General features: G+C 38.4%; 1 protein-coding gene and 1 long non-coding RNA gene across 2 annotated transcripts in view; one reads left to right on the top strand and one right to left on the bottom strand.

Moving 5' to 3' along the window:
• Positions 1-23407, top strand: part of dpf1 (double PHD fingers 1) — a 58489-nt gene that overhangs the window by 30359 nt on the left and 4723 nt on the right. The window contains exons 9-10 of the mRNA XM_055028850.1: positions 16322-16441; positions 21060-21172. Coding sequence (XP_054884825.1) covers positions 16322-16441; positions 21060-21172 — 233 coding nt within the window. The remainder of the gene's footprint in view (positions 1-16321; positions 16442-21059; positions 21173-23407) is intronic.
• LOC129359307 (uncharacterized) lies at positions 9212-11482 on the bottom strand. Its single transcript, XR_008605887.1, has 3 exons — positions 11415-11482; positions 9406-9586; positions 9212-9265 (listed from the first exon to the last, which is right to left on the bottom strand). It is a non-coding gene; the product is annotated as an uncharacterized LOC129359307 (long non-coding RNA).

Here is a 23407-nt window from a genome sequence, read left to right as displayed (position 1 = left end):
CTTCAGATGTGTCTGAAGTGTAAAGCCTCAAGTAATTTAAAAAAGACTGTAATCGATGCAACATGCTTTAACCTTGTTGAATCAGCTGCAAGGTTACATACCGGCTTAATGAGAAAACAAATGACTCTTCACACAACATTCACCAGCTCTAAAGAACAAACACCAGTAATACTGTCACAGACCTCTTAATCCATAGCGCTCTTTATAGTTAAACCCTGAGTGTGTGTATGTTTTCATTTACTGCTCTCAGCATGGCTCAATAGCTTACAAAGTGTCCATTAGTTCACTGGTGCATAATATCATGAGGTTGTAACGAATATCCACCATATTGTTTACTAATGCTTTCTTCCCCTTAGGCCAGTTTTAGGCTAACGTGATAGAGATATTGTTCTGGTGCTGTCAACAGGATAAAAACCCTTATGTTTTTGCTGATGACCTGAGTTTCATTTCTTGTAATTTACAGTCCTGTTGAAAATTATTTTTACCACACTATTATAGTTATATTATTAGGTTCCTAGCATGATTGCAGCTAAACACACTGAATATTGCACAGCACTAAGAATCTTGTAGGATGAACCTGATGTTTTAGCTTTTTTTAGTAATTCCACTCATCATTAAGAATTCAATCAAATCCAATTTTTAAGGGTGGGATTATTGTACTGTTATAAAGTAATATTTTACTTTAAAGTTTTTACATGTTATTACCAGGGATATCAATAAATGTTGCCAACAATGTACCTCTGGAACCATCTCTTTAAATGTACTTTGAATTCAACTCACATAATTTGGATTTCTGTTGAGTAGGACTATGTCAGAGATGTGTGGAAATTACCCAATCAGGTTTTTTTTTCTGTACTCACTGATTTAGACTGTGAAATGGTTCTAGTGACATACAAGAACACAGATTCTGGTAAATACTGAAGTCTAGAATCAAATCCTAAAGTCCATTTATGTCAACTGAAGGCTGAAATTTGCACACAATCTTTTTCTTTCAGGATGTTTTGCCTTCTGGGCCAGTTTTCTATCAGCACTAAGCTTTGTCTTCACCATTATCTTGTGTCCTTAGGCTTTGTTAGTTTTTGATCACTCCTTTAAGGGAAACAGAATGTATTAATCCTGAGAGAAGTTGTGCTTTGGTTGGTAATGTTTAGTGAAATTGCTACAGTCTTCTTTTGCGGAAAGGTAACAAAAATAGTTGCAGACATTTTGAAAAAAGGAGTATCTCTTTTCTTTGTTCTGCAAGGTCTTAAAAAGCAAGCAATTTGCTCAGAGCAGATAAACGCACAGTGCACGCACACACACTCACCCTATCTGTTCTGTGTATGCTGCACTGCAACATTGTCCAGGCTGAAGCTGTGCTGCCTGTTATTTAATTGGCAGTGTGCTTTTAAATTGGCCTGTCCTAAACAACAAACTGACCCTGGCTATATAAATATATATTTATATGGTCAGGCTGGAGTTCTGGGTCTCTTCACTGGAGGAGTGCAAGAGAGACAGCATTTGAATCACTTAATGTGCTCCCCCCAACACACACACACATACACACACACACACCCACACACCTGACACAGAAATACACACGCGCACACACACTGCTTCAGAAAATGCAATCTTCTCTGCTGAAATGAAAAAGGAAGCTTAGCCATATTTGGAGGGTGGCAGTGTGTGTACATGCACATTTATTTGCAAGGTGCAAGGCTTGTGCGCGTGCATGTGAGTGTGTATGGCCTGATGTGAATGTGTATGCGTATTGACGCATTAGCCCAATCTGCTGAGCGGTCCACCCTTCTATATATCGCCACACATGTAATAATATTAATATATCTGTTAGTTCAGAGCAAAACCTGCATGCATAATTTATGCTATATCCTGGCTGTCTAGACACTATAGTATATATGCAGCTACCACAACAGGAGTGTGAGCGGATACTTACAGAAACTTATCACAGAAGCTGTGAGATCGTTTCTGAAGCATTCCCTTCCTGTTCCTTACCATCAGTGTGATAAATGGCGGATTATTCCACAAGGAGATGAGATTTTCCTTCATTCTCTTGGTCCATCTTTCACTACTTTCTTCTCCCCTTCCTCCTTCCCTTCTTGCCTCTCCCATTTTCCATTTTGTCTCCCCGTGTTTTGCTTCATCAATCAGCTTTGGCTCCCCTCACAATTATTTTCTTCTTTGTTTCGCATCTAATGTCTCTGAAATCAGCCACCATTACGAACATCGCCCATATGTATCTGAATGCGAGCCAATGTAGTGTTTACTCAGACTGAGCAGTGGCATTAAAATTCATGACTGCACCACATATAGTGTTTTCTCCTTTTGCTCCAAAACAGGAGAAGAAGAGGTTGGAGGTGTAGAGGGAGGGAGGGTAGGATGGAGGTGTGGAGGTCTCTGGCATTGATGTGATGTTGGGAGGGGTGGGGGTAGAAGACAAAGAGGAGGTGTCTGTGGAGATGTAGTAGTGGCGGTGGCGGAGAGTGCTTATGCTCGAGGTCGGACCTGCAGCGCCACACCTGTAAATTCATTTTATAGGTATGGATCGGAATGTTAGGGAAATCTCAGGAAAAGGTTACAAACCGAGGGACATCCTGGTATGACTGAGACCAAAGTGTATTGAAAACAAAAATGGTGGGAGCATAGGAAAGAGAAGGATGGGGGTGGAGTTGTCTTTAAAACCCCCCTTTCTCAAATCAGAACTGAGATTCAGAGCCCACTTTATCTGGACGGACAGACGGTCCTACAGTGTGGAGCAGCAGGGACACTGAATTCTTGTGTGTTTATTTGCATGTGTGCTTTGGAAAACACACACACTGCATAGACGTGCATTGACATCTTTGTGCGTGTGATTCTGCCAGCTAGTTGTGTAAATGTACCATACAGCCAATCATGCCCAACTTCCAGTGCCTATCTGTGTGTGTGCGACATGTAATTGAGCTCTTTGAAGGTCAGTTTCCCTCTGTACCTTCTCAACACTGAGGGTTATTATGTCCCCCCCCTTTTCACTTTTCTGCCTTGTGTTTTTAAAATGGTGTCCCTGTCCTCTACCTGCTGTCTACAAACAGTCAAATAGAGGACATTTTTTGATCAGGCTGGGTCTATGAGAAACAATGTTGCAAAGCTAAACCTGACAGTACCCAGTCAGTATCAATGGTCCTTCCACACGTGATATGTTTCCCTTTCGTGTTTGTTTCTCTGCAGAGTCTTGCATGAAAAACAAAACACTGAGAAGTTGTGTGTTTTATTTGGGGATTGGCAAACCTTTCTACCAAATGTGATGTCCTAAGTACATATACCTTTACCCACTTTCTTGTCAACAATTTTGCGAATAAAAAATACATACAAAGAACTTCTAGGTTAACATCCCCTTACGACTCAACTAAACCTTCCAAGAGATTGGTTCAAATAAACTTTAGAGGGACATTGCATTACTAAAAGTGATCAGTTACCCATCCCAACCAATGAATTCAGGAGTTTCAATAATTTTTATGGGCACACATGTATAAATATCAGCATGCAATGTCTTCCGTCAGTATGCAAACTACTTCTACAAATATTTACAAAAGAATCATTCACAGTGCAATACTTTGACTGGATACAACCTGTGCAGCAAATACCAATTTTGAATACCTACTTGTGACATTATTAAAAAGTGGGATTGATTGAATTAACTCAGTGACAAAGTGTTTTGCCATGTGAAATCAGAGAAAAGGGTCAGAAGATACTGAGGAACAATTTGCACAGACATCACCAACCTTCTGCAAAGTCAGCAGGTTTCCATGGCTGAGCAGCAACATGCAAACATTATGTTGTCAAGCACAAAGGAAAGCATTGGATGTGGTGAAAAGTGTGCTGCCACTGCTTGAATCTTGCCTCTTACTAGCAATCAAATGGATGAGTCTGGAGAAAAATTCCCAGAAGAAAAGCGCTTTTATGTGTAAAGTGTAAAGTTTGGGATTCAGTAATTTCAATGAAAGAAGCTCTTAATGCTTCAGTATACCAGTACAACATTTTATTAATGCTCCTGATCATGTGGGAGAAGTTTGGGGTAGATGACAAATTCAGCTCTAACTTGATATAAAACATGGATGAATGGCCTCAGTGTAAGAAAAAAACATGACCGGTCTGTGCAGAGTCGAGACCTCAGCCTGACAACATCATAAGAATTAAACGTAATTGAGACACTGAGCCAGGTATCCTCGTCCAACATCACTGTCTGACCACAGAAATGTTCCTCTAGAAGAAGATGTAGCTGTTGTGGCTGATGCAGTTCAACATATTATTAAAGAATGGAGAACCATTAAAGTTTATGTTAAGGTAAAGGCAAATGATTGACCACTTGGAGATATATACTGTATAATACCTCACATAGCAGAGGATATGTATGGCATATGTGCATCAATGTGATTTGCCATGCTTTATGACCATTAAGGTGGATTTTATGTATTTTTTACAGCATGTATTTTATCTGTCTTTAATTTCAAATCCAAATGACTGTTCGCCTTGTTTTATCAAATATGTGACTTTAGGAATGTATGAAAAAAAAAAAAAATCCCTCTCTGATTATTCTGGCAATGATAAGAGAGTTTGGTAATCCTAAAAGATCAAAAACAGGCAAACAGTTTGATTTGTAAATAGGTTGAGATGACATTTTTTTAAACAAGTGGACATAATCTTCTGACATAAATTCACCAACATTCACGTTTTTTTTAGTTTTTTTAGTTTTTTTTTAGATTTTGTGTAGCCTCTCTGCCTTCCTGAGGGCTATTTATTATTTACACTAGGAGCAGAGAGTTGGTCACCGCACTGTTTGAAAGAGAAGTTGATCTGAAAGAGGGCTTTGCCAATAACTTAACACAAAAGTGTGCTTTTTAAACTGTCTTTAACATTTTATTTTAGGTATTAGTGCAAGCTGTCAGGGGTAGAATTGCTAAAACTTTGACTTCATGTCGATGTAGACCTTTACAAAAGACCGTTAATGTTTCCATATCCAGCATAATCCACAACAGGCAGAAGTTGAACAACTTTGCTGTATTTGCGATATCCAGCCAGCACATTCTCTTCCTGATTAAACCCAAGTAAAACTTCTTCACCTGTCATTTATATGCCACAATTTAGTGTCCGATAAATAAGGCTTAAGGCCATTTATCTGTGACAAATAAAGCATATCACCAACTTATCCCTGAAAGGATCTTCAAGACACCTTTTGGGTATTTTTATTACGTTTAAATAAAAGGTCTGGGATATATTCAAAAGTATTCTGTGAAGTCAGACACGATAACAGCTGATACTTGTTGACTGGATACGTACTTGTTGCCCAGGTTCAGACATGGATTTGTTTTGAACTTTTCACTTCCTCTGACATTCCCTCTGAGCCTTTTGATTGGTTAATTGTTGCTGCTGCCACACAGAGCCGGAGAGAGGAAGGGGAGAAATGGCTGTTGCCTAGCAATCTGGTTGCCATAGATACCGCCAGGGCTCCCTCCTAAAGAGTACACAGCTATGTACATTGAAAAGAGAGAAAGATTGAGAGAGAAAGGGAGGAGGAGGAGGAGAGGAGAGTTATGGGAAGATCAGAAATAGTGAGGAGAAGAAATGAAGAGAAGCAGAATCTGAGAAGTTCAAGAGCAGACAAGAGCCAGAGAGGCGCTCAGATGAGTTCATTAAAAATAACATAAAGAATGGGAGGAGTGAGCGAAAGCAGACAAAGAGGGAAGCAGAGCGAGGCGCACAGAGTTGAGGACCAGGAAAAACCTCTTCATGATTCATCATATAGATCCCCCCTGACACTCCGACTGGTGAAGGCAGCGTAATATTGGAGTCTGCTTCATTTGGTATTCTGTCTCAAGCTGGTGTGCTGTGGCTTGCCGGCTGGTTGTTCTGTGGTTCTTTAGTTGTCTTGGCTGTGTTTGGAAAAGCCCCAGCTCGCACAACCACAGCCCACCAGCTTCCAACCTAATCTCGTCGTACTTTACATCTGTTTCCTGTTTTGTTACTGTCTGCGAAAGGAAGAAATTGGCGCAAATCTTCTGAAAGAGATAAGAATCGACACTACCTTGGTTAGCAGTCAAATTATTTCTGCTAGAGCACAGAAAATTGCTCTAGCAGTTTTGAAAAATTATTTTTTTCAAAACATTTTTTCAGAGTGGAGTAATAATTTGGTTCTTCCTGGGAAACTTACCAAACCTGATGCAGGAACTGTTACCACTTGCACTGAAAATCTGTTTGAAATAAACATGTGAATGGAAGAAAACCAAAGAACCTGGTCCACTGACAAAAACTCCAAATTTCCAAGCAGAATCTTCTCAAAAATGGGATGCAGTGACTCCCCTCCACCCCCCTGTTTTTTTGTCTGAAATTCTCCCCCTTTTATACACTCTGCTTTGTCCCAAGTGGTAATTTCTGACATTTCCACATGATGGTGCAGGGCCGACACGCTGTACAGTGGACCATGAGAGGCTGGGCGCAATTCAAACAGGATTTCACAGTCACATTCCCAGCCGGTTCTCTCCCCTGGAACCAAATAGGATTAATAATTTGCATTTTAACTCTTTATCGACGGGGACACTGGTCTGTGCTGGCTAAGTGGCTCTTTCTGAGAGTTTGCAAATGTGAGCACATTTGCACAAAATAATGACACACAAACACATAGTCCCACTGTAAGGCTGATTTTTTTCACATGCATGATTTATGGGCAAGGTTGTGTGACTGTGTGCATGGGCCATTTATTTGTATGTGTGTCTGTTTATTGTATGCACACACATTCAGAAGGCTGTAGAGCCTGATAGATAGATGCTGTGTATGTGTGTGTGTGTGTGTGTGTGTATGTTTGTGTTGTCTTGGGTCAGTGTGATTACAGTGCAGCCATATATCAAGTTTTACTATGCACCAAAACAGCCTCCGTCCTCTTTACTTTGCAATGTCATCTCGGCACACCGACTCACGTTGCACACAGAAACGCACACATCCAGTCCCACAATGCACTGAGAGTTACGCAAGCTGCTGAGTGGACACGAGTGGAGGTAATACTTTGTGCGATGCATGTGAAAGGCTGAAGGTTGGGATGGGTGTGGTGAAGACAGAGATGGGGAATAAAAGGAGCAGGATTTTAGGGAGAAACAGAGGACGGGTATGGCAGGGGGGAGGACGGGGGTGGTGGCACTGGCGCAAGCATTAGTGTGACAACAGATGGATTGCAGCAAAGAGTTCTAATTTCCTATCCAAGAGTGAATGAAGCAGGAGCAGGCAAAAAAAAAAAAAAAACCCAACGAAGAGATGAAACATAAAAAGTAAAGAAAAAACAGAAGCACAATGAAGCGTAGAAGAGATGGAATCAGAAACAGAGAGAGGAGAAGCAATAATGAGAAACTGTGAGGAGGAAGAAAGAGGAAGAGGATGGGAAGAAGACAGAAGCAGAGGGAGAGAGAGAGGGCGGAAGGAAGCCAGTGACTTTTCATCTGTGACTGACGGTTTCCATCTGACTGCATCTATGTCTCCTCGTCTGCATAAAAAAAAAGCTGGAAATGTCTCCCTAAGCATTTGGGATAGTGTCAGTGTGAATGTGAAATATGTGCTGCTGGTTTCCTCTGCATCCGTTCATTTCTTGTTGTCCTCTCAACAACATCCTTAACTTTACATGTAGACAGTAAATATATGTGTGTGTGTGTGTGTGTGTGTGTGTGTGTGTGTGTGTGGGGCTGCAGAGGGGTTAGAGAGGCTCCTGTACATTATGTTAAAAAAAGCAAGCAGCAGGGGGAAGGGGATGGAAGTAAAACTGGACAGCCAAAGTTATTATGCAAAGGCATCGCTGTAAATCTCTGTGTGTGCACGTGTGCTCCCTACTGTATGAGTGTGATTTTGGCCGTGCATGTGTGTGCTCTCATTGTGTCTGTGTGCGCTACCCCTCAGAGGCTTTCCTCATTAAGCAGCGAGGCGACAGGAGTGCAGAGTGTGTGTTTTCACACACTGCTGCTTCGACACAACATGGAGACATTTTTTTCCTGCTTCCTTTCCTTCGCTCCCGTTTGTTTCCTCATTGTCTTCCTCCTCGTTTTTTCCAGCTCTCTTTCACTTTCACTCAAACCCTTCCCTTGCCTTCTGCCATTTCATCCTCGTTTCTTTCTTCCATCTACACCTGCCAAACTGGAAGCCCTGCGGTCCTGAGTCCAAAGAACAGCTAGAACAAAATGGCTACAATCAGTAATGGCTTTGCTTACTTTTGTATAACTGCAGAGAACCAATAAAGAAAGAAAGGAAAGGAAGGAAATATGCACAAAAAATACTTAATTACTTTAGTCAGTCCATTACAGTCGCAAATGCCATTAAGATATTATGCATTGTCGGTAAAATCAAGCAGCAGACATAGAGAAGGAAAAAAAAACCTGAAATGAATAAAAAAAAAAGATAATTTAGAAGACAGTGAGAAACATCAACGCATTCAAGCGGAAAGGTTAATGCTAACATTTCTTCAGTGGAAGTACAAAAGTCATAAGACAATAATAAGTCAAAAGAAATATATTACAACCTACAGGGGGAAAGAAATAGCTGCTCAATTTTGGATTATTTTGCTTAACAAGCTTTGGGTCCAATATGACTCAACATGGTCTCGTTTACAAACCGTATCAATCCAAAAATAGCTGAAATTGAATAATATCTAATATTAAGGGCAGAAAAGTGTGAATGAAAAAAAATAACCCTTAACTTGGATGCTAACACCCCTGTCACACTGTTGGTTTATTGGCAAAAGAAAGTTCATCAACAGATTAGTATTTGACATGAGGCCATTTAGGCTTCATTAACTCTTAATAACTTAAATAACATAAAACTATATATAAGTCTGAAGGTGATGAAAAATTATAAGCTAGCTTTTGTGAGTTTTCAAGCAGAATGAAACTTTTATGGTACAAGGAGTCTCTTTTTTCTCCTTAGGCCACAAGCCTTATGGTTTTCCCCATAATACCTTCCATAAATGCAAATCTTTATATTCTGTAAAAGGTACATTAACTTAAAAAAAAAAAAAAAACTTTAGCTTTTTAATTATGATATGGTGTAATTTATAAATAGAACACATTTAGATAATTTGCTCAATTATATTTTTGAAAGGGCCATAAAAGTTTTATCGCTCAAGAAGAAAACAAATTATGAGAATAATGGTATGAGGGAATAAAGTTGTTGATCCATAATGTAAGTCATTGCATTTTACCATTTTTTCTTCTCCCCACCCTCTCTTTGGCAAAACTCGAGTGTCTGTGGTTGCAGGCAGCTTCTGAAACATGGCCACAAGCGTTTAATCATTGATGGGAGTTTTTTTCTTTTCTTTTCCCCCTTTTGACTATTTGAATTCTCAAATGCTGGATAATTCCCAGAAATCATTTCAGCGTCCGACACGCTTTCTTCCAGACGTACCTCGTATTTAGCTTCATGCATCTTCCCATGAAGCCTGACCACCTTCCTTGTTGTTGAGGGGGAAAAGTCCACAGCATGATCCTCCTGTTACCACGTCTCACCATGGTCGTAATTTACTTTTGGTCTCCTTCATCTTTGGACCACATCATCTTCTTCCTCATGTTTGTTACATCTCCTGCGGCTTAAAGCAAACCACAAACAGGACCTTGGTTAATGAGGGGCACATTATGAACCACAGCACCATGTACTTACAGGGTTTTATTGAGAATATATTTATGTTTATTAACATCATTTGAAATAAGTTGATTTTGCAGAGTGGCCACGGAACTGCACATGCTCCATATTGCAAATGCAGATCTGATTTAATATTTCTTAGATTCTTCCCCTAACTTGCTCTTGACTTCATGACTTTTAAATATTAGGTCAGAGAGATGTTTCGGGGGGGAAAAAAACTGATTATCAGCAAAATCAGGGTTAATTTCTGAGGTTACACATATTTACATGGGATAATGACTTCTTCGTATTGTTCATGCACTATTTTCTCTCTGCACAGCAGTTTTCTTGTGACTCCCTTTTGGTCATCTAGTAGAACAGTATTAGCTGCGCGACTCACAAATAAACCTGTTGAACTAAAGAGTGAGATAAAAAAAAGATTCAAGTCAAATAGATCTGATAATTTTGGGCTATTTTCAAGGCAGTCTGGATGGATTAGTTCCTACTGAAAGTCTTTAAAAGGATGGGAATATTTTAAATTAAGTTAGACAGCAGGGAGATTAGCACTCCTCTAAGCTATATTTGTAAAGACTTTGTTAAAGTAATATTCTGCACTACGCTCATCAACTATGATATTATTTGTAATTTCACAAAGATAAAACAAGAGAAAACACTTGTTTTAGTAAAAGAAATGAGACACGAGTGAAAACAAAAGGATTCAGGCACAAGAGCTCGAAAGCAAAATAACAGCAGATTGTAATGAAGGAGCAGCACGGAGGAGGAAAAGAGGAGAAAATGAGAGTGTTGGGGGAGAGCAAGGCTGATAGGGAGAAGGGTTGGTGTTGTTGGGGAGTCGAAGGGACCATTTGAGAATTCATCTCTTGCTGGATAATTCCCAGGAGGATTTCTCTCCACCACTTGAAAGCTGTGAAGTGTGCGGTTCTGCTCGTACTCCTCCTGGTAATTGGAAGAAGAGAGAGGGGAGCAGAAGAGGGGAGGGAGAGAGAGAAGAAGATGGTCAGGTAAAGGAGGAGAAAAATTTGGTGATGGGGATAAAGAAGGAAGGAATTGTCAGGAGAAAAGGTGGAATATATATAAAAAAGAGTACAGATTCAGCTCTCTTTTTCTCTTGGTCACTTTATTTTTTCTTCTTGTCTTGTATATCTTCTTTATTTTTTCCCCTTGTTTCCACTCCTCTATATTGTCTCCCTCTATTACTGTTTTCCACCCGTTTTTCTTCTCCCCTCCCTCTCTTTGGCAAAACTCGAGTGTCTGTGGTTGCAGGCAGCTTCTGAAACATGGCCACAAGCGTTTAATCATTGATGGGAGTTTCTTTTTTTCTTTTCCCCCTTTTGCGCAGGCAGACCAGCGGGCAGCCCCGACTCACTCTCGTACGTCAGGACCTGCTGATTCACTCTCTAGGGGCCTTGAAAGCATGCAAACATAGGGAGAGGCAAAGCAAACAAAGATACACACAAACAGATAAAACAGAGAGAAAGCAGACGGAATGTGTTTTAGATGTGTGTGTGTGCATGCCTGGGTGTGTTCGTGCGTGCGTGTGCGTGTGTGTGTGTGCGTGTGTGTGTGTGTGTGTGTGTGTGTGGGTGTGTGTGTGTGTGTGTGTGTGTGTGTGTGTGTGTGTGTGTGTGTGTGTGTGTGTGTGTGTGTGTGTGTGTGTGTGTTTATCCCACCAGGGAATCTGAGCTCCAATCAACAGCAATGAGTCCAGTTTAAACAGTAAGATGAAAGAAATGTATTTGACCACAACAAGAAGACAGAAATATGTTTATACTGACCTCAGGCCTGCGTACCTCAAGCCTGCAGCTTTACGCATCCTCCTGTTACTCTCAGTCAACGTCTGGTTCTGTTGGTTTATTAATAAGTAAACACACATTCATGCATGAAGTCTCCACTGGACCCATTTTTGCAGCTTTTTTCACATTTGATCACAGTTCTTCTGTATCTATGGGAGGAGTGGTTCCATGTTTTAACACAGATTTGTGCCTCAAAGAAGGTTTTTCTTTCACTTATAGTGGGCTTGATTGTTTTTCAAATGGATTCATTGGAGGGATTTTTATTTAATTAACAATAAGTTAAAACATTAAGTTTTATTTGTCTATACAAAATTACAAATTTAATATACAATGTATGGTGGAAGTACAAAAAGTTAGTAAAAACATATATATTTTGACTTGAAATAGTAATATGCTGCTTCAAAATAATAAAAAAAATGTTTCTCAATATTTCCCCTCCGATTGCCCCACGCATACGTAGCATGCACATATAAAGAGAGGGCCACATTGATCCATCCTTTTAATAATTCAGTTATAAGAAACTTTACTCACATGGTGCTAATAAATAGCTGCAAAATAAAGTACCGAACTCAAGTCTTATGCTAAATTTTATGTTTCTCTCAAGGTTGAGAGAAACATAAAATCACTTTGTGTTGCAGTGGCTGCGGTACACCCTGCGCAAACCTGTCCTCATAAGACCCCAGGAGTGAAACCCTTTCATAAGCAGCTCCTTTAGCCTCAGTGCATTTAATATTGTTACACCTCCAGCCTCCATGCATAAAAATGGAAATAAATCTTGTTTAGATAAAAAACTCCATCTTATTAGTACTATTAAGAGCTATAAAAGCATTGATCTGTTTACTCTTAGGTCTTGTGAAATGTATTACAGTTACTGTAAGTTAATTTAAAAGATGCCAGTGACATTAAGTGAAAGACTATATGTATATATTATTATTGTCTGATCTCAAGGACAAAGATCCATTTGCCTTTACAGCTCCCTAAGATTACACATTATGCTAAATTGCAAAGCAAAAGTATTGACTCACTCACACTACTCCACACCTGGCATTGAACACATACAGCCATTCACCTCAGATGGGCTCGGTCTCATTGGCGACCAGTTCAGCGTACGGCTCCAACCCAAAGATAGCAACGGGGCATTACAGTCATTTATTCCCTCCAGAACTGAGCAGGAGGAGCTAAGAAAACTTTCCTGCCCCCTAAAGAAACTAAATGAAAAAGTTAGAAAAGACAATGGATAGAGAAACAATTGAGGATTTTTTGTTTTTTACTTGTTTTTATATGTAAAAATCCTTGAATCCTTGAATTCTTAAAAATGGTTATTGTGGAAATTTAGTCACCAAAATTAATACAGACTCAAATGAAGTCCACAAGTCATTAACATATTGGTTTGTTAATAAAGTTGATTTCTCAATGCTTCCAAGTGTCAACCTCAGTGTTGCTGAAGTCCTGACATAGAAATTTTGATAAGCAACAGAAAGATTATCCCCACATTCTGCCCCCTGATGAAACTTTGCCCTGGGTGCAGAGCCATTTCTTTGACAGACCAGCGGTTGCAGGTTTATTCTTTAGTTTTTTCACTTGTCCAGTAAAAGAGTAGTTGTGTGCTTTGTCGTAACTTTCTGTTGCCCTTTTAAAGATTTTCCAAATAAATCTAAGATGGCAGTAAACGTAGTGTTGCTTTTTTTGTTTTTGTGGTTGTCACGCAAAAATGCGCAGAAAAGTATTGTGTTGTTAAGCAAGCAATTCGGGGAATTACCGTCACCTGGTGGTAAAATTATTAGCAGCATGTAAACGATATGCCTGGTGAAAAAAAAGATAGACATCTAAGAACAACAGTCACATTCTGTTTTCGGATTAAAAGAACTTATTAAAAAATATGCAAATATTATGCAGGGAAGATATATTGTTCCAGTGTGACTCTTACATTTAACTCCTTTGATTTTGCAAGCCAAAACATTGAACATGGTAGTCTACAGGCAATCTTGTTTTCCTCTTTGATCATTGAAGGACTCTGCTGCTGGGCGTCATGCACAAATTGAGAGTACAGCACCTGACACACACCTTTGATTTTCAATGAAAAGGTCACAAAAACACAAACACACATGCACACAAAAAGCCAAGAACTGTTGGGTTTGTGCTGTCACAAACTGTTAAATTATCACAACAACAATGCTAATAGAATGCTATCCAGTTTTATGACTCTTAATCAGGTTACAACTTCATAACATCATCTCTACACATAATCTTTTTGTCTCCTGTATTTAAATTATTTCATTTTGCTAACACCACTACAATGTAAATTACTTGTCTAGGTGAAATGCACAAATATGAACTATATGGATCCTCTCTGTTAATTTATAACCCCCAAGTGAAACAGTCAGCAGATTGGGAACAAAGTGCTTGTGAATTTATTGAGTAGAATCTCTTATGTTGAACATCAGGCCAGATTTAACAATGCTGAGACTTCTTTTTTTTTTTTTGTAGCCTTTCTTATGATTTTTTTATGTTGGAAAAATTCAATAGCAGTATAGAAAAAATTCCACCTCATCTGATTTTATTGAAATTGTCATGTTTAATACAATCAAGATCAAGCATCTTAATTTTCATTGTGTAAGATATGAAACATGGTAATTTACAATTACTGAAAAATATAGTAATCCTTCAAAATTTAACATTTTTTAAAATTCAGTTAAAAAGCTGCAAATGAAATACAATACAATAGACTGATGCTTCACGCATCACTGTATTCATATTTGTTTCCCTATTTGTTTCCCATATAGTTTGACTGCATTACAAGATTTCTTCAGAGGATTTAAATGATGCAGCTGCAAAGAATTGTGGAACAGAAACACCCATTTTGCTTTCAGAAAGTGTTGGCCAGGGAATGCATTGCTGAAGGACATAATAAAGGGAACACTGGAGCTCATTTCCTTAGTATTTGGATAATTTGAACAGCACTCATCATGGTTCCCACTTTAGTACTTCTGGGTCATTTCACTCAGCAAGAAACCTTCCTTAAAAATGACTTTTTGACCAGATCCTAGTGTGTTCGTGTCCTGGAGAGAAGCTGCAGCTGCAGATCAGGAAGAGCATTTCCTGCTTGCTTTGTCCACCGTATTGCAGCTGAATCAACTAATGATTAAAAAAAAACAACAACAACAAAAAACATACAGTGCAGGAAAGTTTGGACAGCACAATTCTTTATTTATTTATGTTGACAAGAAGTGTGGGATTTCTCTGGGGGGAAGTAGAACGTGTGGCAAACAAACCCCAGCGGTTGCCTTTCCATTACTGTGACTGTATACAGCGGGGATTGGTGACATGTTGTCACAATTTATTAGAGACAAGCACTGGGATGCTCATTTATACTCACAGCTGACATGATCAGTTTTCTTCATGTTGTTGGAAAAAGGCCTGAAAGAGGCTAAAGGGGGAAAACCTCCCATCTGTATTACATTCAGAATTACAAATTACTCAGCACTGAAAGTATGAGACAAATTCAGGATACGTTTGAGCTGACTAATAGAATTACACTTTTAAGGTGTACATTTTACTCTTGGAATAATGTGATAATCTTCAAGACTGATATGGTATATTGTGGACCAACAAAAATTTAGTCTTGTTGACATGCAGCTGTTGGAGATTTTCAGTCTAATGATTTGTTTCTCCTCAGCATGATTCCATCTTGAAATGGATAATCCACCACATTTCTGTCTGCACATTTCACTGACTACATTTAGTCATTCATCATTTAGGAAAGTGATCACTGAGAAAAAGTCTTCAGACTTAAAATCAACTGCGTATCTGTGTTCAGATTTTGAATCAATTCACTCTGATATCAAAATGCTTTTCAAGGGAGGATGGGCAAAAATGTCAGTTTATTGTTGTGCAAGGCCCAAAAGACTGAAGACAGAAGGTGGTTCTACAAAGTACTAAATCAGAGGGCTCAGTATTAAACGGTCACCAGGCTGAAGTTTCTGCTTTTAACTTGACAAATGTAAAAAAGTTAAAGGGGCTTGAATACTTTTGCAAAGTTCACCTGTGAAATCTATTACATTTTGACTCCATGCTGCTTGGTGACTCATTGTTAAAGGGCCAGTACATCTTAGAGAAGAAAGCCTACACACAGCAGAGTGCAGTTATGTGATTGCTTCCGATAAAGGGATTATGCAATCAGCATCAGAAAGACAGGAAGCGAGATAGTTGAGGGTTACATGTGGAACACATACACACAGACATGCCCACATACTGTACATGCACAGCAGTGAGGTAGGCAGGAGGAATCTCTCGCTTGTTAATAATTATTATGAAACGGATTCACACAGAGCACTTGTTTCCTGTGCTCAGCGTGTTGCCAGGTCTGTCGCTGCATCTTTCTGTCAGGAATAAGTACACTCGGTTCTGTTCAGCCTTCTGTTCTTTCTTACATTTGTTGCTCATCCTTGTCTTTGCTCCCAACATTATTTACCTGCCCTCCCAGGAGGCACCACTTCCTGGATGAGTTTGGGTTTGGAGAGTCCCTGGTTCCTGTGAAGACTTACATTTGTTTTAAGCAAACATAACGAGACAATCGGGACAGCAAAGGCTTAGTGGCTTGTCTCTTTTCTTCTCTTTTGTCTTACATCTCAGCTGTTTGTCTGTAATCACAGTCTTTCAGTAACACTCCATGGTACTCTTTGTCACATCCTGCTGATGACCGCTTTGTGGATCTCTTTTAGTTTTTCATCTGTCTTCAATCTGTCTTACTATCGAGAGACTGACACAGGGTCCCCGTCCCAGGACAACATTTCATATCTCCAACTTATGAGTTTACAGTTTGCTCTTCATCGCCTTTTTTCTCTGGAGAGCAGTTAACCTAGAGTGCCTGCTTTTTCTTCTTTTTTCAGCTAAGAAAGCACCGGACGGCTCAGTGATTGCCAATGGCTACTGCGACTTTTGCCTCGGAGGCTCAAAGAAGACGGGCTGTCCCGAAGACCTTATCTCCTGTGCGGACTGTGGACGCTCAGGTAGGACACCGCAGAAGGGAATGATTGGCAGGAGGAAGGCAGCCATCTGATGACCCACAGTTTGGAGATGTTTGATTTCCAAAAATGTGTATTTCAACTAGTATAAGTTTCAGCCAATTTGATCTTAAAGGGTAGCTTGGATTTTTATAAGTGAGGTTCTGTGAAGTTATCAAGTGTAATAGTTCCCCTTTTGTCTGACAGACAAGTCAGCTGATATTAATCACCTTTACAAGAGATTGCTATTAAGTTGTGAAGATGTGGGACGTATCAATTGGTCAAAGTGCTCTAACTTCACTAAGAGAGAAGTAAAGTTTGTGTTTGGCCATTGTTTGTGGAATGAGGATAATATGTCCCTCTGCCATTCTTGGGCTTAATAACGTAGCTTTAGCGTAGAAAAACAGCAACAAAGTTAACAATTGTCTTTTGAAAAAAATGGTGACTAAAACCCCACCATATATAAATGGCTACAAATACTCTTCTATATTTTGGTATTTGCCTTGTCTGGGTAAGGGATCTATTATCGTAAATAACCTTATGGAACCTCAACAAAAAATCTGAACTGTCCCTTTGAAAACTAAAGGACCATGCCATTGTTTTTTGTATTTTAGCCCTTTAAATAAAAGTCAGAACACTGAGTCTCTGATAACTTTATAGTGTTATGTTTTCAGTCTTCTGAGGCGTTTTTGTGACCACGCTATTTCTAGTGATTACATCTGATTCTTCGACTGTGTGAAATCAGATTGCTTGAAAGACAGCTAAAATATAAACAAAAGGTTTTTTTTCATGTTTTGTTGTTTTTTTTGTTTATTTTTGTTTTCTACAAACATAGTTAACACTCTCTAAAATATTATACATGAATTCCCCGAACACAATATACAAATTACACTGCCATACTGGCTAAAAGACTATAAAGTCACAATTACCCAGTAATTCAAAGTTTTTCTTGGAAGTGATTGAGAATGCGAGGTGATTGTTTTCAGTGTAACCGTCCTACAAATGAGGGTTTTTTAACATCACATATCCCTGATGAATTTTTAATTTAAAAACTCAAATTACATACAAATGAATTCATACAACTGACAGATTTAGATTTAAAGTTAATGTTTCTTCTGACTGGAAGTAATATCAATGTTTTATGGAGGCCCAGCAAATATCCCGATTTGAGATTTTGTGGATGAGAATAGATGATGGTAAGGAGAGCTTTCTGTCTCAAAGGCGTGGAGCTCATCACTAGAGAAAAAAATACCAGCTAAGACATATAAAAACCATGTTGTAAGAAAGGTTGGATTGCTGTATTAAAGTTTTAGAGATTTATGTCTCATTTTGTATCAGAAACAAACTTTCAGATTGATTGAAAATTATTTTACGTCTAAATATGCCAAATGTACGAACCATTTCAGGCTTAACTTTTCATCTTCATGTTCATGCATTTGGCAGTCATTTTTATACAAATCAACTTTCAAATGAGAATCTAACAATGCAGTTAATAACAAAGCTGCCAAAAGGGTACCTAACTATAGTTTCATACATAGATATGGACTAGTAGACTTATGTTCAGCTCAAAACCTTGAAAACATCCTGCTCCCTAGTACTAAGAGTGAAATACTTTTAGATTATTTTATATAAATTGATCCAGTGAAATTCCATATTTGAAAAACCTTGTACAATACACCAAATTTCTCTATTAATCATTTTATAATAACTGACTGTTACATAAGTCTACTGACATCTCTAAGAGTGGAAGTTTCCATTTGCTCATGATTGATGCTTTTATAATAAATGATTGTGTTATTTTCCCATCATCAAACTTGTTTTGCAACAGGAAGTTATTGTACATGTTGCTTGCATGCAAAACCACAGAATGTTGTGTAATTGGTACAGAACTTTTGTATCTATCATTGACTGCATGTACTGTATAAATACATATATATTTATTCCGTCCATCATTTTATTATTCTGAAAAATAAAAAATCAATGAACAAACATTACTTCTGTGAACTGTAGTGAATGGGCTAATGAAAAAGCATTGGTATGGTCCCTTTTCTGTGAAACCGTTAACATGGAAGGTCATGACAGCTTAAAAAGTTGTACAATTTATTTAAAGTTTTCAGCGCTGGCCACATTGATTGGCATTCCTGGTAATATTGTGTGAAAAGGTTTAAAATAAATGTATATTTTGTTGCAAGAGTGTAATCTTGGACTCAAACATTTAGAAAATCCCACCTAAGTGGGAATTTATTCACTGGGGAGAAAAAACCTGACCCAAACAACTAATTGTTTTTGATCAAATGATACAATTGCCAGTAGAACCTCCTGAACCATTTGTGCATAACTTTTGCCATATTTTAGGTTCAATACCTTGTTGAAAGACCCATTGACATTGAGTGTACTGGGAGACGTTAGCAGATTTTTTTTGCTAAAATGTCCTGGTTTTCAAAAAATTCAAAATACCCTTTACTCTAACAAGATTCTTTGACACAGACCCACAGCGTCATGACTCCTCCATCATGATGTACTGTCAGGGTGAGGTTTATGTCCATGTAGTTTTCTTTTGTTTTACGTGAACCCCCCTACTGTTGACAAAAATCTACATTTTAGTCTCTGCTCACCAATGAAGAGAAATTGGTTTCAGTTCAAAGTCCCAGTAGAGTTTAGTTAACTTCACAAAGTTGCATTTGTGATGGTAGGAGGCATGATTCCCAGTGGTCGGCATTTAGATAACAGAGAAGCTTTTGTTCAGTTCTCGAACACTCAGCTCTGCTTATGATCTGTTGTTCAAATGAGTATAGTATGAACATAAAAATACTTCAGTTCAATTTCCTAGTTGGGTGTGGCAATACCTGCATAACAGGCAATTTGGCTATAAACTATTAACTATTATTCCTCAGTTTTGGATATTTTTGCCTCTCAATAAAAGTGCTGCTATTAGAAGTTACATTTCTCTAAAAAAAAAAAAAAAGTTTTTATGATTTTTCTGTTGCAATAAAAGATGACTTATTTTTTTAAGACTTTTTTCAAATGTTTACCAGGGATGCCAACAAATTTGTCCATGTCTGTTGTAGTTAACCAAGAAAAACACAGGTGCATCTAAACATTTGAATACTGTGAGAAAAATCTACATTTTTTTTGTCACTCATTTTAGAAATTGAAACTCATATGTTGTACTGTAATTGTACATAAAGCCAATTATTTCAAGCCTTAATTTCTAATTTTGATGATTATGGCTTACAAGTCAAACGTGAAACCTACAACTGAGCTGTAATGGAAGCACAGGTTGTTTTTAATAGCTGCTTTCAGGACATCTGCATTGTTGGGTCTGGTGAATTTCATTTTCCTCTTGAAAATACTCCCTATATTTTCAAACCAAATTCCTGGCCAGTCAAGTTCAGGAACACCATAGCCACTGAAGCAGCTTTTGGTACCTTTGTCAATGTGGGAAGGTATGATATCCAGCTGGGAAATAAAATCAACATCTACACAAAGCAGGTCAGGAAAACGAAGCATGAAGTGCTCTAAGCTTTTATGGTAGATGGTGGCTCTTACTGTGGACTTCAGAAAGCAAAGTGGACCAACACCAGCAGATCACATGGCACCCAAACCATCACTAAGGGGAGAGACCTTACGCTGAACTTCAAGCATCGTGAATTATGTGCGTCTCCACTATTCCTCCAGACTTTGGGACATTGATTTTGAAACAAAATGAAGAATTTACTTTCATCTGAAAAGAGGAAGTTGGACCATAATGCAAAAGTCCAATTACTTTTCTCCTTAGTCCAGGTAAGACACAGTAACCTATGTGTAGGATATGTCTGTGTGTAGTGGCTTCTGATGCTCTCTCTCCAGCTTCAGTCCACTCCTTGGAAAATTACCCCAAATTCTTAAATCGATTTTGGTTGGCAATCCTCTCAAGGCTACTGTTATCCCTGTCATTAGAGCATCTTTTTCTATGACACCCAACTGCTGATGAATATGCTTGAATACAGAACTCTATGAACAGCCAGCTTCTTTATCAATTATCCAGTCAGTAGTCTTCCCCATGATTGTGTAGTCAGAGTGAGTCTAAAGACCTGCAAACACTCAAGAATCCTTTGCAGGTGTTTTGAGTCAATTAGATGATTATGCTGAGACACAATGAGTTTTCAATAATGAACAATTATTAATTTTGTGACATACAGAATTTTGGGTTTTTATAAAAGCCATCATCATCAAAACTACAAGAAATGAAGACTTGAAGAATTCACTCTATGTGTGATGAATCTATACAGTATGAGTTTCACTTTCTGAAATGAGTGACAGCAAGCACAGAATTTTTCATCATATTCAAATATTTTGGGATCAACCTGTGAAGTGAAAAATGAATTACATTTGCTGAAATTATTATTATTTTTTACTTTTTGAATGCATAACCTTCTAAATTTCACACTATTTCATTATTACATTATTATATTGAATGCAATTTCTCTTGTATTACACAAACGAGATGTTGCACAAATATATAGATGGTAAATGATTGTCCTAGAAACACAGAAGCAATGACAGTAAAAACTGTGTGGCCATGTGCTTGTGTGCACGTGTTATGTTTTTGTATGTGTGTGTGTGTGCGTGTGTGTGCACCCAGGCCACCCGTCCTGTCTGCAGTTCACAGTGAACATGACGGCTGCGGTGAGGACTTATCGTTGGCAGTGCATCGAGTGCAAGTCCTGCAGCCTGTGTGGCACCTCTGAGAATGACGTAGGACCCCCTTCATTATGCTACATAAACACATGTGGCTGCACACTCACACAAACATGCACACACACACACACACACACACACACACACACACACACACACACACACACACACACACACACACACACACACACACACACACACAGTACACATTCATGCACACTGTACACTCTGTGTACAAGCACATCTGAATTAACTAGAGTCCCTTAAAAGTTAATTTATTTCAGTAGCCTATCTATAGATTCATTACACACAGAGTGGCATATTTCAATCATTTATTCTGTTGTTGATAGTAATGGTTTACACATAATGACAGTCTACATCAGCCTTTCTAGTAAAGTTTTTTAGTACTGTTAAAATATTGCTGAAAAACCAATAAAAATTGACAAAAAATTATATTGAGGTATGGTAAACTAAATGCATTCAACACGTGCTCCAATTATTGCATCAATACAGTGTGACAACATCTTAGCTCTGCTGAGGTGTAAATTAAGCCCAGGTTGTTTTGGATAGGAGCTTTCAGTTAAAATATTTTGTTGGGTTTTGTGTATCTCATCTTCATTTTTGACTAAACTATATAGCATCTATGTAGGGTCTGGTCAGTTTGGTGTCTGATCCAGCACAGTTGCTCTATGGCCATTAAATTAGGCGACAGTACTTTGGAAGTCCAAAAAGCATCTTCAAAAGCTTGTCAGCAGTAGGAACCGCTCCTGGTGGAGTCCTGCTCTGATTTTGGACTTCATTATTAATCACAGTGGACCAAAAGCAGTTGATGACGTGGCTCACATAAACATCACTGACTGTGGAAACATCAATCTGCCCTTCATCAATCTGGATGCTGCGGCCCTGCACTCTTAACCAGACTCTGGCATTTTGATTTCGAAATGAAAAGTAAAACATACTTTCATCTGAAAAGGTGACTTAGGACCCCTGAGCACCAGTCCAGTTTTTCTTTCTCCAGGAAAAATGCTTTTGAAGCCTTTGATTCAGGAAGGACTTAAAACAAGTAATGCTGCTGCAGCAGCTCATCTGCTGGATGGGTCATTGCGTCCTGAAATTCTGACTTCAGCTTTGGTCCATATCTTGTAAATCTCCCTGAAACTCTTAAATGAATTTTACTTCACAGTCCTCCCACGGCTGTGGTCCCAGTTGCTTGTCTACTTCTTTCAACCACACCATACTTTTTCCTTCCTTAACTTTCTGTTAACATGGAATATTAAGGGCCCAGCAATCTTTGGACATCATAATTTTTTTTCATAGATTTCAAGACAGCAGTCTTTTCTATAACTTGGTAAATTTTTGCTATGACACTTCTTTATTAAAAATCTTGTTTTATTGGCATTATTTCATATTTATATTTTATTAAAAACTATATTTGGAGTCATAATCCTTAGCATAAACCATTCTAAACATAAGTTTTGAGTCAAAACACGTGCCACAACATTATGCAATTAATTTAAACATTAGTTTTACCTTTGGAATGGAAGGTAAAACTAACACATTATATAAATTACTCACAGAATATAATATTTCAACTCTTATTACTTGCAGTTTTGATGATTATGGCTTACAGATAGTGAAACTCTAAGTCTATGCTGTAGGAAATCTAAATATTACATATAAACAACACAAAATATATATTTTAATAGAAAATATCAGGCTTCTGAAAAGTATGTTAAATTCTATGAACTCAATATTTGCTTGTGCATGAATTCATGCTTCAATGTGGTGAGGCATGGAGGTACGTACAGCTGGGCAATAAAATCAGTATCTACACAAAGCTGGTCAGGAACAAGAAGCATAAAGTGTTCTAAACATTTCTGGTAGATGGTGTGGACTTCAGGCAATCCAATGGACCAGAACCAGCAGATGACATGACTCACCAACCATCACTTACTTTGGAAACGTCACTCTGGACTTCAAGCAACATGGGTTCTGTGTCGCTTCACTCATCCTTCAAACTCCTGATTTCCAAATGAAAACCATATTTTAGTTTTCTCTGAAAAGCGAACTTTGGACCGCTGAGAAAAATGCAGTTTTTTTTTTCTCCTTAGTCCAGATAAAACATTTAAAATGTGTCTGGTTCAGGGGTCACTTTACACAAAAAATGCAGAACTGTAGCTCATGTTTAAGAGTTATCTGTGCATAATCACTCTTATTGTGCTGACTCCAATCTCAGAGCAATCTTGCTGAAACTCCCCACAAAATCTTGAATTAATATTCCTCGACAGTCTT

This window comes from Poeciliopsis prolifica, unplaced genomic scaffold, assembly GCF_027474105.1.
Source record: "Poeciliopsis prolifica strain line A6 unplaced genomic scaffold, Auburn_PproV2 SCAFFOLD004, whole genome shotgun sequence".
Classification (NCBI taxonomy): Eukaryota; Metazoa; Chordata; class Actinopteri; order Cyprinodontiformes; family Poeciliidae; genus Poeciliopsis; species Poeciliopsis prolifica.
Note: the sequence above shows the minus strand (reverse complement) of the source record. Positions and strands in the feature narration are given on the sequence as shown.